Genomic DNA, 15447 nt, shown 5'->3' on the forward strand with positions numbered 1-15447 from the left:
CATGTGACTTTCATTTATGTCGCATACATAACTTTTTCCTGAAGTTGTCATGGATGTCCTTCCGGTAAATCAGAAGTTTCTAACGTTGCCATGGTAACATGAAGACGGGGCAAGCTAAGTTTTTTTTTGCAAAGCTGTGTTGTAACGTTATAAATCTAACTTAAAACTCTGTTAAAACGTTTAGGCGATGGTAGACTTAACTGCTAATTTAAGCAGTCTTTCTTTTGAGACTGGACTGACGGAAGATGAGAAAAACTTACTTTATCTTCGTCCTCGCTCGGCTGGACTGACAGTCTGCGGCTGCGCTCACGCATCTTTCCTCTGTGGACTTGTACAGTCACTGAGGTAACATTAACTAAATGACGTGTAAGTTACGACTGTTTATAATGTTTGTACGACTCAGGAAGAACTTTACAACGACTTTTATCATCCTTTATGCTGTTATAATATAACTAAGCTAAAGTACATTGATTCAAGTAAGTACAGATTAAGATTTTACATGTAAAACATACCGAGTTCATGAAATATAGGCGGTGGTCGAAAGTAACAACACTTACTAAAATACAATTTTGTGGTACTTGTACTTTACTTGAGTATTTCCATTGTATGCTACTCTCTACATCCACTCCGCTACATTTCAGAGGGAAATATTGTACTTTCTACTCCACTACATTTATTTGTCAGCTTTAGTCAGATGATTTGACACAATGGATAATATAACAAGCATTTAAAATACAACATATCATTGTTAAAGATGATAAACAGCTCCCCCAAATAGTATTTTTCCCTCTAAACTTCTCACATGGTTTCATTTCAATAAATGTTCAAATGATCCAATATTTCACCAAAAATCAAAGATTAGAGAAAAAGTCCAAAAACTGAAAACAGATTTGTGTATCAGAACTTTGTTTTTTCTTCTTTCCTATCCCATTAGTCATCTCACGACCCCTCAGATTTATCTGGTGACCCTTTGAAGGGGCTCGACCCTTAGGTTGGGAACCACTGGACTAAACTAGCTGACTGTATATAAAGTAGTTCAAACTAGCTCCATCTCCAGCAACTACAACAGTAACATGCTGCTCTAACACTGATGCTTCAGTATTAATAATCTAATGATGTCATATATGATAATATATCAGTCAGAGGGACCAAACCACGACTTTTACTGCAATACTTTAACTTCAGCAATCTAATAATACTTATGTACTTTTACTTAGAGTATAGAGTATTACTTTACTAAGAGTATACTCGCAGGGTTATTTTTTCTGCATTGAGTACTTTTGATACTTAAAGTACATTGCTTAACAAACTTTCACTTACAGTAAGTAACATTTACATATACATTGAATCTATATTAGAATTTCACTAACCAGTATCAGGTCCTAGTTTTTATCTGAGGTTCAGTTTCTAGTTAGTTTCAAGTCTGGGATAAGAAGCGACACCTGACGTCTCCTCTTCACTTCAACTTCTGAGTGTATTATCATGTGCAGACATATTTTAATGATGGGGGTAATAAGATGACACATATTCAAATTGTGTTGGTCTAGAGTATATAGACTCAGAGTAATTGAGCAAAATGCAAAAAGTGTTGTAACCATCTCCACCCTACCCTATATTTCCATTGCTTTATTTCCTTGTCTACCTCTTTGACTCTCCTGATGTTGTTTGTTTTGTGATTCATGTGTGATTTGGCTGCTGTAATGCTGCTGGGATCTATAAAGCACTATATCTGTCTAGCTGTTTATCTTCATTGCAGAACTTTTGTTTGAGTATTTTTACAGTGAAGTATTGCTAATTTTACTTAAGTAAAGTGTCTGAATACATCCTCTACCATAGTTTTTTTTTTTAATATATACATTTAGAGGTATCATCAAAAGTCACACCACAAACAGAGACTCACTGGCATTAGGAGAAGACAGCAGCGACCTCTGCCTGGGAATACTTGGGATGGGTCACATGGGAAAACAGTTGCTTCACACCCTCCTGGAAAAGACTGGTGTCAAACCATCACATATTAAAATCTCTACTAGAAGACCAGAATCTGCAGGTACATTGAAAAAAAAAAGTGTGTTAGTATGTAATAGTTTTAGCTTGTGTTGACTCATAAATATCACTGGAACTGCATTATACTTTTTGTTTTGCATGTAAAAAAGGCTTTTATTGTCAGGTGTCAGAAGATTATAAATTAATGTATATATTGTAATATTAATATAAAGTTGCTGTATATGAATAATATATGATTAAGTTTCCTGTGTTCCAAAATACTAATTTGCTCATATACGTGATTATGAGTCATATACTTCCTTTACTGAAAGAGTCACACTTTTATTTAGATCCTACTTTTGTCTTATTGCATCTGTATTTCAGCAGCGTTCGTCCAGACAGACGTTGAATGTTTCTTTGACAATCGCAGACTGGCAGCGTGGGCGGATGTTCTGTTCCTCTGCTGTCTGCCATCTCACCTGCCTAAAGTCTGCGCTGATCTCCACTCTCACCTGTCGAAGCACTGCCTAGTGTACAGCTTCACCTCTGCTGTGCCTGTCACCAGGTACTACCACACTCACAAACACATGTAACTGATAATGATGGATTTCCAGGCACTTATTCCCTCTCTTATGATCTTTTATTTCAGATTAGCACAACTTCTAGGACATGACTTCATTGTCAAACCGCAGTATGTGTTTGTGGATTGTGACACTGCAGATGTGTGGCTGTCCTGCGCTTGTCTGACCGCGGCTTTGAAAGATCCTTTGCTCACAGAGGCATCATGTCCTCTTACAATGAAGGGTATGTTTCATATTTGTGTCTTAAATTTGACCTTGTCATGTTCAGATATCAAGTTAGAGCAACATGATTGGTGCAGTGAGACTACGCCCTTGATTTGTCATTCATGTATTCCTGTATAACAGTTTGAGATGACTTGTGACACCCTTGTATAGGTGGCATTTCTCTGGGTCTGAACTGGGTGTGTGCAGTGTTGTACAGCCTGCTAAACATCTGCACCTCTGCCAGTCTGGGGTCAAGTGATGCTCTCTCTGTGATCAAACGCATCTTTGCGAAATGGCCACAAACTGTGGAATTAAATGCACAAAGTTTCATCAGCACATCTTATGCGTCCTCCCTTCTTGCAGATGAGTGAGTATAATATAGTATAGTTCAAGAATGTAATGCTGCTCATTTAAATTAATTCAATTCAAAAATGTTGTGTTTTGACTTTTTTATTTTATTTTCATAAAGGCCTTTTCCCTGGATTTCTCTCACTGATGCCCAGACCAGGGAGACACCACTGTTGCGCTTTCTGTCAAGCAGTAAACCAATGCAGCAATGCATCTCTGCAGCGTACAAATCAATGCTGAAGACCACAGTGAAATGGGACTGAAATTCATTCATTTACACTTAAACCTTTTTACACCTTAATATAAAATTTTTATTCTCAAAAGATTCCCCTCTATCATAGTTTAAAATCTGTGCTCCTCATATTATACATATTATATAGTTTTACAAGATATAATGTATTATATTCAAAATTACATTTGATTTAAAAGTGTATTTTGCAATACATGGATTTACTGTGGCCTGATAGGCTATAGAATATAGTTTTTTTTCACAGATTAAGGGTAAATATCTGGAAAACAAGGCACATTTAGAAGTTATGAACAGCAGCAATACTTTTGTTTTATTATACTGGCAATGTATTCAACATTTTTATCTTCTGTACATGTAAGACATCATACAAATGTCAAATATGCATTAATTATCTTATTCTGTGCTGAGGGGAGCAGATGATCTTCCCTTTTCTGTTGAATGGTGATAAAATGATGTTTCCACTGTCATACACACTCTGATGAAGGATGAAGCATCAGCAGATTTGTCAGCCTGTTGACCGCAAATAAATTTATCCAAAAAATTAACACATGAGGTAATTCTTTTGGTGTTTTTGTCCTCTGGGATAATGCTTTTTTTTTCCCTGATTTTGTTTTTGGAAAATACAGACATTGCATATGTCATCACTTGATACCGTATAACATCTCCATACAAATTTACATTAAACTTAAAAGGGTGTCATCTTCACTGTGCTTCTGCTGTTAAGCCTTCTGTATTTACTGTACCATATAATATATATACTAATCTATATATGTGTATATATACTACGACAAAGCCTCACTGTGGAGGCACAACTAGCTTTTACTGCACAGGATCCTGACTCTACACTTGCGAAAACACGGAAGTCTCAGAAATTCGTGTTTTTTCCATCAGATCCGTCACATGATTGCAGTGATATGGACGCTTATTTCCTGATGGGCTGACTCGGGATTAAAGTAAAAATCGTGTCAAGTCGTCAGATTATCAGCATTGCATCGTGGTAAGATGAGTTTTTGTCCAGTGTTCCCACAGCTTCCTCCGCACGTTTTTTTTTTCTTGTTGTTGTTTGTTTTGCTTGCTAGGAAGCTAACCTGGAGCTAAGCTAATGTCAGTTCACGAGGTTGGAGCTGCTAATGAAGCCAGAGCCCGCCACATATACACATTACTCTTTTAAGACCTCTGCTACTCATTTGTCAGCCTGTGTTGTGGTTAAAAGGCTCGTTAAATGTCAAACAGCGGTGGGTTTTGGTGTGTACATGCTGTGTTTGAAGGCTAGTTGCAGTTTTGTCATCTGTCTCCCTCCCTGTGGTTGGAAGGGGCGGGGTTTCATCTGTTTCAGCCACGCAGGCTGAGATGTTTGTCTTGTCTTTATAGCCATGGAGAGATTAGAAGCTACATCAGAGCTCCAGTCACGGCTGTCATCACTGTCCTTCTCGTCTTTTCCGGGAATAACATCCAAACAGTGCGACGACAGACCGCCGGACAGGTAACCTGTTGCTGTAGAAAGTGCCGCCTATTAGTTGCTGAAACGTACACTTCTTGCGTCCTGATGTCATTGCTGTATAAATATTGTAATTTCTACTAATGTTGGTGCTTTGTGATCACTTCAGGCTCCAGAATACAGACCTTTCAAAGAGCTTTAGCCAACCTAAAAAACAACCTGAGATGGAGGAAACCAAGGAGGATTCAGGGCAGCATGCTGAGGTAGTTAAAATTCAAAGTGTGTTAAATGAGCTGTCAATGATGAAATCTAATACCATATTTCTGCTATAATGAGTTTTGTGTGTGTACATTTTTAAGGGTAATGAAGAGGCCCCTGCTGAGCCAGCCCTGGGGGAAGGAGGTGAGGAGAACAACAGTGTTGAGAGCTGTCAGCTCTCCGGTGAGATTAAAGGTGAGGACCTGCTGAGCATGCCGTTATGACTCCTGCTTTGTTTTATGTATGATTTGGTCAAAGGTTTCAAAGGTTTTCTAAATTTGTTAAAAAACAGCAAAGCACAGTGTAATATATGCTCTAAAATGATACATCTGCAATTTATAAGGCTTATCTAAGCTAAAATGATTATTAGAGTTGTTTTCTTCTCTGCGGACACACTGCCATTTGTTTGTTATGCAGCCCAAATGCCGCCCCTGAAGCCTCCGACAACATGGACATCTGCTGCACTGAAGGAGCTCAAGGCGAAGCTCCGAACGGAGAAAGACAGCGTGGTGACAGTGTACCGAGGCGACATCATGACAGTTCACGTGCCCACTGTCCCCGAGGCCAAAAAAGTGTGCTGGGAGTTCGCCACAGATGGTTATGACATTGGCTTCGGCATATATTTTGACTGGACTCCCGTCACGAGCCGGTCTATCACTGTGCACATCAGTGAATCAAGTGATGATGAAGATGAAGAGGAGGAGCTGGAAGGTCAGTCGGTATATGTAATTCAGAATTTGAGGTAGCCTAAATTTAGTGACATCCTATAGTGACATTTAGGCCTGTTTTTAACCTTTTCATTCAATGTCTTAGTTAAACAATCAGCCAGCGTGTATCTATAAAACACCATAACTGTGTTTTAATATGTTTTCCTCCAGCTGAGGCATCATGTTGACTTAATGCTTTATGTGATTTCAGGGCCTGTCAGTAACGGCGATGTTGAGAAGGGCTCCAAAACTCAGACCAACTCAAACTTGGCTGAAATCTTACCTGTATACCGCCAGGACAGCCACTTGTCCGTCTTCGGGGGCAGCCACGATTTTCCAGGTGAAGGCACGTACCTCCTGAAGTTTGACAACTCCTACTCACTATGGCGAAATAAAACTCTTTACTACAGAGTTTATTACAGTGCCTGAGATGCCAATTTATTTGTTTATGAATGTATAATTTACAGAAGAATATTACTCTTAAAGGTGCAGTGTGTAAGATTTAGTGGCAGCGGACCGGGCGGAAATGGAATATAATATTCATAAGTATGTTTTTAATTAGTGCATAATCACCTGAAAATGAGAACTGCTGTGTATTTGTTAGCTTAGGATGAGCCCTTTATATCTACACAGGGAGCGGGTTCTCTTCCACGGAGCCCGCCATGTTACACCGCCATGTTTCAACAGCATTTTTTGTGAGTTGCACAGCCACCACAGATTCGCCTACACACTAAGAAGGGGAGGGGGAGCGCTAGATGCCACTAAATCCTACACACAGGTCCTTTTAAGAACGACAAACTATTTTTGAATCCATATGTGGAAAAGATGAAGTTATAATAGAAAAGGTTAAATATAGGCATATCTATTTTTTATCACTGTCAGCTTGTGTTGCCACATGTTGAATTTACGTATGTTGTCGGATAGTTTTGAATGCAACATTTTGCTCCAGTGTCTTGCCGATACATATTTGAAGAAGCCTTGCATATGTGCCATGTTCCCATGTGTGCACAGTACTATTTGGTCAAGTGCCCGTCATAAAACATATAACGTCTTCAGCTGTAACATTTCTATGGTAGCAGTGATCAGGGAACACCTGCACAGAATATATTTCACCTGGCCAGGTGCTTAATCAGCAGTGCTCTATAGAAATGGGAGTTTTTTTGTTGTGTGTGTATGTGTGTGTGTGTGTGTGTGTGTGTGTATGTGTGTGTGTGTGCGCACCTTCTATGATTATGATTATGTTGCTTGTTGTTGTCACTTGTATTTAACCTTCTGCTTTGCGCCATAACTTATTTTTAATCTGCATCAAATCTAATCATGAGCTAACTGACAATATAATTATGGAAATACAAATACTACTGTCATAGTGGCGTGTCAGTAGAAGATTTAAGTCAAGAATGCTGAATGTACTGAAGCAAGTGGTCGCAGATATCCAGAGTGTGCTTTTTATGACACAAATAAAGCCATCCCTTATCGCATAAAGCTCCTATTATGTAATATAGATTCAATATTTACATTTGCCTTGCCCCCCTTTTTTAATTTGCTGTTTTAGAGGTAGGGAGCAGTCGTAATATTTCATCTAAATGTATTTTGTGCACAGTTCTATGTAAGTGAAGGTCAGTGATTCTGGATATTCTCTGTGCGTTGGGCACATACTTTGGATTTGATTGTGTTGAATAGAATTGTTCCATCCTGTTTCAAATCACTTTGTGCGCATGTTTAAAAAGAAAAAAGAAAGATGTCACAAATTTCGTTGCTAATGCAGCATAAGATGCAAAGCAATTGATTGAAAGCTTCCCATGTTTGCTGTACTGTACCTTTAAGTTATGATTCCTGAAAATGTACTGTATATTCCACAATAAAGAGAAGATTATGTAGTTTTCTTTGTGATTATTTTTATCAGTCCAATAAAGACCGTGAACAGCTGCAAATAGTAGTTCATTGTGTAGCAGCTGAATGTTGCAACATGATTAACTTTTTTTAAAAGGAGTCTCAGTCTCTCAACTGAATCGGTTCATTCCAACCGAGACGCCATCATTTCATAGCAGTCTCACTGCTGATCCACAATTAGAAAGCGCTTCAGGATGGTCCCTTGTGTTTCCATTAAATTGCGGCATTAGGGGATTGATGTAATTGTTACAGAGGTGCTGATGAAACCAGGTTTTATTTTCGGCTCTCCCTAAAGGCCCGTTAGAACCCAGACTTACATCTAGTGTCACTCATGTTTTCTTAGACTTACTTATTATTTAAAAAAATACTCTCACATGATCCTGTGTTTTATTCATTTAAATTCAAAGTACTAAATTTGAATTTAAGATGAAATGTGTGTAGAACCAAATGATACTTTTTGCAGTAGCTTATTGAACATGCGGATAAATCTTGACTTTATCAGATACAAATTTGATTGATTTGTTTTTTATACACTCAGTTTCCAAATACATAATCTATACCTGAGCAACATAATGCAAATACAATACAAGAGCCTTGCAACAAAATCTATTATTTGTCAGTGTTGACGTCCCTCTCCAGTCAAAAATTAGTTTTATTAGCTATATATTTATTAGCTTATTATTCCTTCAGTTGGATGTTTGAGCTTCACTGTGCAGAATGACACTAGAGGCTGTTTTCACTTTTATCTGCTGAAGTTTCTCTGTGCTAGCCTTAAATCTTAGTTCAAGGCATGTTCCTGCAGGCTTTATTTTTGACATTACAGCAACTTTGGAGCTGATCGTTGTTCAGTATACAACTTACAGAAGGGTGATGTGGAAACTTGAAGCCTCAAGTGCAATACTGTTCACTGAAAATTGACTTTTTAGTGAAATAGAAGCCGTCTTGCAAAATAATATAGATTGTGGATTTTTCAATGAGGGAAAAGGAGATTAACTCAGTAAATTGAACTTTTTTTGTGGAAAAATTATATCTACACATTATTTTTCAAGGCAGATTATTTATTTATACTTTATATCTGGAGGGGATCTTTTAAGTTTTTTGACAGTGTCAGAGAGGAGCTAATTTAACTCTAAGGTTTCAATGTTAATTGTCCATAATTTGTGGTGGTGGTGTTCTCTTGTTTTGCTCATCCCCACTTACACACAGGAGGGGGCCTGAATGTTTTAAACACTTAAGTCCAGTCCAACACCGAGCTAACCACAGCCTCAAAAATGACCACCTTATCTCTCTAGTCAAACAGAAACAGAAGATTACAAGTATATAGATCATATCTATGATATTTCACATAGAAAGGAAAGGCTCAGAGTCATGTCATAGTAAACAAAACAAAACTGAAACAGTAAGTTTCTCTCCACTTCCACGGGTGGGGCAAACAAAACAAAAAGATTTCCTCCCCAAATATAGATCATATCTATGATATTTCACATAGAAAGGAAAGGCTCAGAGTCATGTCATAGTAAAAAAAAAACAAAAAAAAAAACGAAACACGGGTGGGGCAAATAAAACAAAAAAAGCATAAAAGGCAGAGCTTTCGAGAAATTATTGTACACGTTTACTTAATTGTTACATAACTCAGTAATAGTCAAAAATGGTGTGGAAGAATCAAGCGCTGGTGTGCGCGTTTAATCCCGTTATTAGCTTAATTAATTGTGGTCTCAGGTGTGCGTTCCTACAGCGGCCTCGCGCTCGGCTCAGCCAATCAGGCGTCACTACCGGAGTTACAGGTGGCAGCGATATGATCCTGACCTCCCATCCGCGAACACAGCAAGGGTTTTCTACTCCGAGGGGTTGATGTGTTGCAAATAATGGGGCGGCTTAATTTTTACGTCCTTTGGTCCCTGCGTGACGCTCCACGCCAGTTCATTAGGTAGGCTTCTCTAAAAACCTGCATTCATTATGTCCCCCTTATTGAAACACAACCGTTCAAGCACGTTGTCATGGGTCTCTGCAGCAAATCCAACCGAAGGTGCTTTCAAGTCCACATCCCGCTGCCTCTACCCAAGCAGCTGGTCATCTTTTGTCTGGGAGAATGGACATGCAGTGAGACAACGATCTCAGCAGAGGTTCTGGTCAGTGCAGAGGTTCAGGCCCAGAAAATTGGGTCTCTGACATCTCAAGCAAGGTATGTGGAGGAGGATATATTTTCCACACCTTCAGTTCAGTTCAGGTCTAAATTGGTAAATTTGCCTTTTTGAACTCAGGTGCCTGACCTGGGAGGGAGACTGGAGCGCTGACATTGTCGCAGTGGCAGCAGAGAGAGGCAGGAGAGGAGTTTATGGCAAGATTGTCCTCACAGTGTGTGGAGAGGTAGGAGGTTGTAAAATCCTGGTTAATGTTAAGCATAAGAAAAACAATCAAGTATCAAAAGTGTGTACAGTATCTCATATGCCTGACCATGAAGCTAATAAATATTGGTGATAGTTGAATTTTCAGATGTAGAGGAGTACACTCCTTTGGGCTCTTGGTTCATATTTTACTGTTTTGTTTGATGCAATGATTTGTGACCAGACGGAGGATAAAGCCAGTGTCCTCAGCAGTACTCCACTGGTGCAAAGGAAACGTCTGTTCCCAGAACAGCACAATGATCTCTCCTGCACGTTACACCAAAGTGTCGCAAATGAAATGGTGAGATAAATAAAGTGAAAATTGTTCCATACTAATCTTTTGTTGCTATGTTTAAAAATGGTCCAATTTATTCAAATTGTGCCTTGCAGATAACTCCCAACTCCTCACACTTGGGGGATAGCGTTTGCTATGCTGAGATCCAAGTTAATAAAATTGACACCAGCGATTCTGTTGTGGGAGTTAAACCCTCAGTTTGGCCGACGGTAAGAGTCAAAATATATCATCAACGTCTGTATGTGACGTAAATAACTTGCTCTGTGATGTGTTCTGTGCCACTGAAAGGATAAAACGCCCAGACGGACAGTTATAAGTAAGAGGGGCCATCTGACATGGAGCTCTGAGGATATGGACAGTCTCACTGAGGACATAGACCAAGCTTCAACCCCCAAGAGGATGAGGCTGTCAAGGATGAACAGCCAAGAGGAAATGATGGTGCAGATAAAGAATGAGAGCAGAGAAGGTCAGAAACAAAGAAGCCTTGTAAACTTTGTGGTCACATCTCAATGAAGAAAATGGGTTTTGACAAAGTTGATGATTAGTTTCAGTGTGTCCATCAAAGCGCTGGAGCCATTCGATGTGTCTGATTGACCCTCAAACAGCCATCCTCATTGGAGGGGAAATTACAGATCAAAACTACTGCAAGGACTCCCTGTGGAAGCTTGAGTTAGGTCAGTGGACTTTGATGATTTTACTTTTATTAGAAGCCATTTGCCAAGTGGCTGAAAAGACCCAAAAAAAAGGAAAATAATAAAAATATTTTCGTATTGAGTCAATTTCACATCTGGTTTCTTGTTTGTCCTCTTTCCAGACAATGATTTCTGGTATCCTATGAACTCCTCTGTTTCTGGACCTGTACCACCATGTGCCCGAGGACACTCTGCAACCTATGATCCAGACTCTAAGGCAGTCTTTGTTTATGGTGGCCTGAGGGAGGGTCATCGTTACAGTGAGCTGTACATCCTTAACACTCTGACCTGGAAGTGGAGGCTTGTCACTGTGGGTTTGTTGTAACATAGTGTTGAAATTATCCATTTCAAATACTCAGAGATGCAGAATTTTGTTTTTGTGGATTTATCTAATTTAGGCAAAAGGGAATGTTCCTACTCTGGCATATCACTCAGCAGTCTTTTATAAGAAAGAGCTTTTTGTCTTCGGCGGAGTTGAGCCGAGCCACTCTGCTGGGGAGAAATCCTGCAGTAATGCTCTATACATCTTCAACCCAGAGTTTGAACTGTGGTATCAGCCCATTGTGGAGGGGGACAAACCTCTGCCTCGGTTTGGGTCGGTGTCCTTTTTCAAAGCGACTACAATACATTTACTGCAACCCAAATACAGCTTTATTTCTCATTGATTCCACTGTTTATGATTCAACAGACACTCGGCCACACTTCTATCACAGAAGCTGATAATATTTGGCGGCCGGAAGACTGCGACCTACCTGAACGATCTCCATTTTCTAGATCTGGGTAAGATGAGGATTCAGTGACTGCACTAGGAGATCATTTTGTGTCCAAAGTTTGCTCTGATACTTGTGTTTTTTTTCTTACTTGGGTGAAGGATTCATGGAGTACACAGCTGTGAAGTGTGGGAACATGCCACCACTGCCTCGAGGGTGAGCACAGATCTAATCAACCTTGAGAAATGTCATCGATGTGGCCATCTGGTTTTAGTATTTTTGGCATCTTAGACAAAACAGCACTTGAATTTAATGTACTTTAACTGCACAAAATACCACCTTTTTACATTACATGTTAGATTTAATTGCTGAAGATGAAATAATAAGAATTACTTATTTAGATAAGATGTAGAAACTGACTTTAGAAGAATAACAGTGCAGCTGAAAAACATCCTTTACATGGACAGGTTTCACACAGCACTCCCAGTTTCAGACAACAGGATTTTAGTCAGTGGAGGCTGCAGTGCAATTGGAGCCCTGCAGGATGTACATATCTTCAACACTGGTGAGTGCTGAACCATTCATTTTACTCTCATTTGTGCCACATCAATCTACATATACATACGTAATACAACTTAAAATTTAATAGTGGGGTCCTTGGTGTTTTGCATCATGACAGACCTGTACATTTATTTTGAGTCACCCTGTCTAATGTTACGCAAATATGTTATGTACAGTAAATCCTCCTGCCTTAATTTCTCCTCAGACACCAATATGTGGAATTCAGTGGCATCTTCTCTGCTTTGCTCCAAGCCGCGTGCTGGACACAGCATGATCAATTTGGGCTGCTCCATCTTAACGGACACTCAGAAGTACGAACAAGGTGAACGTGTCCACTGCACATTGCTGGTGTTTGGTGGGTCAGACTGCTCTGGTACCTTCTACAGTGATGTAGTCAAGTGCACAGTGGAGATTCCTGCTGATAAATGATGGTTTCATCTGAGAAGAAATCCAAACAGGACAGTTTTTGATCTTTTTAAAACAGGGGACGATGCTGTGAACTGACCTGATCATGTCACAGAAAAATGACAGCATCTTCAAGCGTATTTGTCTGTAACAATTTTTCTATTTGAATGCTTTTCCTCACATATGTGAGTTTTGTGTGATATATCTGTTGCCTATTCCTTTATTGTAGTCTCTTTAATAACAACCCATACCTCCTCCACACAGGCAATATACTGCAAGTGGTCGGTTGAGAGATTATTTGCGCTTTGCATAACAAATCTCTGATCTGCATGTTGTACACATTACTCATGTCCTTTATCTCTTTGCTGGACTAAGTAAAACAGATAAAGTCTTAATTAAAATTGATATCAAAATGCTAATAAATGTTTTTAATTCAAAATTTCCTTTGTATTTAAGTTAAGTGCACGGAAATAAGATCACTTTCAAAGCATTTTATTTAAGACGTGGCGTGGTGTCGGTGGAGCTGCTGAGCCGCTATCCTATGTACGCAGATCAGCAGGTGTGTCTGGCTGGCAAGACGGGTGGCTCACTTTGAAAGCTTCAATCTCAAGTAAGGTTTGATTTAACCTTTGGATAGTTGGATACTGCCCGACGTCCACTTTGAACCTGTAGAGATTAAAGACATAAAGAGGTCACGCTTCTCTGTACAGTATATAGTGTTTAAAGTTCAGCAGTGTGCAGACACCAAACAATGATGGTGCAAAATGCTATAGATTATAAAATTTATTCATGTTCTTGTTTTTCAGTGTTACTGTGAGAATATTAATGTGGTACTGATGTTGCAGTTTTTATTAAATGTGTGATTACATACCTCTCTGCATTGTAGACTTGTGGAACCAGACAGATGTCTGCCATGGATATCTAAAAGGTAATTACTTTGTTAGATTAAAGCCTCCCTTTTGTATGTCATACTATTAATTTTCATGCTTTCATTATGATGATCATGCTCTTACCTCATCGCCTACACAGTATTTCCCTGCTGTTTGCTTCAGAATGGGCTCAAGAGCTGGAGGAGAACAAAATATGCACATGATTAATATTTAAATATCTGGATATGAGATGAACTTGTGTAATTGTAAAGGCGGGCTTCCACCAACCTTGAAAACCGCGATTAATGAAGTGCTGCGCCCACTGCACCTTCTCTGCTCCTATCTTCTGGATCACGTGTAGATTCTGAAACATCCAGGAAATAACACTGTGAGGTTACTTGTGCCTTGATGTTGTTTGAACTGTCTGCCTCAGTTTAGCCTTTTGCAATAGTTTGGACTGTGCTCTTCTCTACTCACCTGCAGAGGCTGTATCCCAGAGGCAATGACGTCACTTATCATCCGAACCTGGGCACGTTTCTTTGGGTCCACTGGAAGAAGCCGAGGTCCTGGCCTGGTCTCATCGATGTACTGGATCACTGCCAGCTGCGTAAGCAAACACATTCTCAGTCTTTCAGCTGGCTGCATAAAATACAGTTTTGAAGGAAGAAATGGATGCAAGGTTTTAGGGTACTTACTGACTGAGAAAGGATGACGCCATCAATTTCAAGTGCAGGCACTTGTTGCATAGGGTTTAATGTCTTGTACTGCTCTGTAAGCTGGAGCACATAGAAAAACTTTGTGAGACTAATACAGTAATTCTTAAACTTGTACTTTCATCCATTAATGAATTTATTTCATCATGCTGTAACACCGTCTCATGCTTAAGATAATACACAATATGTCATGTTTGATCTGGATCCTGTGACTGTGCATACTCTACCTGCTGACCCCCATCTTTGATTAGATTGACTGGAACCTGGTCATATTCGATACCTTTAAGCGCAAAAGCTGGCACACAAAAAGTTCATTATCATCATGTTGGCATCAAAATGATTTTAAATAACAGCCAAGCGGACTAATCTTGTGGCATGACTTACCAATGCGAACCCTCCAGGAGCAGGAGCTTCTGAAGTATCCATGAAGAACAGGCTAGATAGAAATAAAAAAACAAAAGCATTCAGTCCATTTGAAAACATTTCCAAATTAACACAGTCAACCATGTTTAGTTTCTACTAGTTCACCTTGGTTTGGGTTGCCATAGCTCTTGGCTCAAGTTTTCACTCAGCTACACTGAATAAACTGCTGAAAGTAGTTTTTTCCTGCAAATTTCAGCACAGTCCCATCCTCCAGCAGCCAATAAGATGTGCTCCTAAAATCCCTCCTACCTACTCTTTGGTCCATGACTAAGCACCATCAGGGCTTCATATGGTTAACATTAGAGACCTGGTACACACACACATACACACACACACACACACACACACACCATGAGAGACACACATTTGGCAAACAGCTAACAGTGTTATTACAGTACCTTGGCGAGGCAAACAAAGGACAAGTGCATTGTTGTGGCTGTGTTATCACTTTGATTTTTAGGGTTAGCTGTGCTCAAAGAGTCGTCGATTATGGTGTCCTGCACATTTCACCGGAAAGTCCCTCTTCCTTTCTCCTACATGAGTAAATGTGTCATGTAAATCCTGCACAGCTTGTACACAACACTCTCAGTCTGGTTGAGGTTAGCTATTGTTATTTTAAGTAGAGATCTTGGTCACAGTTCAACTCTGAGTTACATAACTTGCGGCCACTAAAAGGAAGTCTGCCGTATTCTTTTATCCAATGGTTGGTCGGTATTCACAGCTAAGGCGGGGTTTT

At 39.6% G+C, this 15447-nt stretch overlaps 4 protein-coding genes across 7 annotated transcripts; 3 read left to right on the forward strand and 1 right to left on the reverse strand.

Moving 5' to 3' along the window:
* The first annotated feature begins 50 nt into the window (after nt 1–50).
* noxred1 (NADP-dependent oxidoreductase domain containing 1) lies at nt 51–3911 on the forward strand. Of its 2 annotated transcripts, none has more exons than XM_044374795.1 (6): nt 51–345; nt 1863–2047; nt 2368–2548; nt 2633–2787; nt 2940–3135; nt 3238–3911. In XM_044374795.1, the coding sequence occupies exons 1-6, from the start codon at nt 188–190 to the stop codon at nt 3377–3379; spliced, it is 1017 nt and encodes a 338-aa protein (XP_044230730.1). In that variant the 5' UTR covers nt 51–187; the 3' UTR covers nt 3380–3911. The 2 variants fall into 2 exon arrangements, with proteins under 2 accessions (XP_044230730.1, XP_044230731.1); XM_044374796.1 differs by having other exon boundaries at nt 2371–2548.
* Nucleotides 3912–4159: 248 nt separating this feature from the next.
* tmed8 (transmembrane p24 trafficking protein 8) lies at nt 4160–7646 on the forward strand. 2 transcript variants are annotated; one of them, XM_044374798.1, is made up of 6 exons: nt 4160–4363; nt 4738–4849; nt 4974–5067; nt 5164–5257; nt 5480–5773; nt 5981–7646. In XM_044374798.1, the coding sequence occupies exons 2-6, from the start codon at nt 4740–4742 to the stop codon at nt 6196–6198; spliced, it is 810 nt and encodes a 269-aa protein (XP_044230733.1). In that variant the 5' UTR covers nt 4160–4363; nt 4738–4739; the 3' UTR covers nt 6199–7646. The 2 variants fall into 2 exon arrangements, with proteins under 2 accessions (XP_044230733.1, XP_044230732.1); XM_044374797.1 differs by lacking the exon at nt 4160–4363 and adding an exon at nt 4410–4601.
* Nucleotides 7647–9404: 1758 nt separating this feature from the next.
* zgc:163014 (uncharacterized protein LOC100038766 homolog) lies at nt 9405–13145 on the forward strand. Its single transcript, XM_044374996.1, has 13 exons — nt 9405–9586; nt 9671–9841; nt 9921–10026; nt 10228–10344; nt 10434–10547; nt 10627–10804; nt 10884–11012; nt 11153–11340; nt 11429–11625; nt 11719–11810; nt 11902–11956; nt 12208–12305; nt 12507–13145. The coding sequence occupies exons 1-13, from the start codon at nt 9525–9527 to the stop codon at nt 12728–12730; spliced, it is 1731 nt and encodes a 576-aa protein (XP_044230931.1). The 5' UTR covers nt 9405–9524; the 3' UTR covers nt 12731–13145.
* Nucleotides 13146–13182: 37 nt separating this feature from the next.
* On the reverse strand, nt 13183–15392 carry gstz1 (glutathione S-transferase zeta 1). 2 transcript variants are annotated; one of them, XM_044374998.1, is made up of 9 exons: nt 15110–15392; nt 14673–14724; nt 14516–14583; nt 14271–14351; nt 14053–14178; nt 13864–13939; nt 13720–13772; nt 13578–13627; nt 13183–13372 (listed from the first exon to the last, which is right to left on the reverse strand). In XM_044374998.1, exons 1-9 carry the CDS (start codon nt 15137–15139, stop codon nt 13246–13248), a joined length of 663 nt encoding a protein of 220 aa, XP_044230933.1. In that variant the 5' UTR covers nt 15140–15392; the 3' UTR covers nt 13183–13245. The 2 variants fall into 2 exon arrangements, with proteins under 2 accessions (XP_044230933.1, XP_044230934.1); XM_044374999.1 differs by lacking the exon at nt 15110–15392 and adding an exon at nt 14817–14970.
* Between the last annotated feature and the right edge of the window lie 55 nt (nt 15393–15447).

The sequence above is a fragment of the Thunnus albacares genome, chromosome 15, assembly GCF_914725855.1.
Source record: "Thunnus albacares chromosome 15, fThuAlb1.1, whole genome shotgun sequence".
Lineage (NCBI taxonomy): Eukaryota > Metazoa > Chordata > Actinopteri > Scombriformes > Scombridae > Thunnus > Thunnus albacares.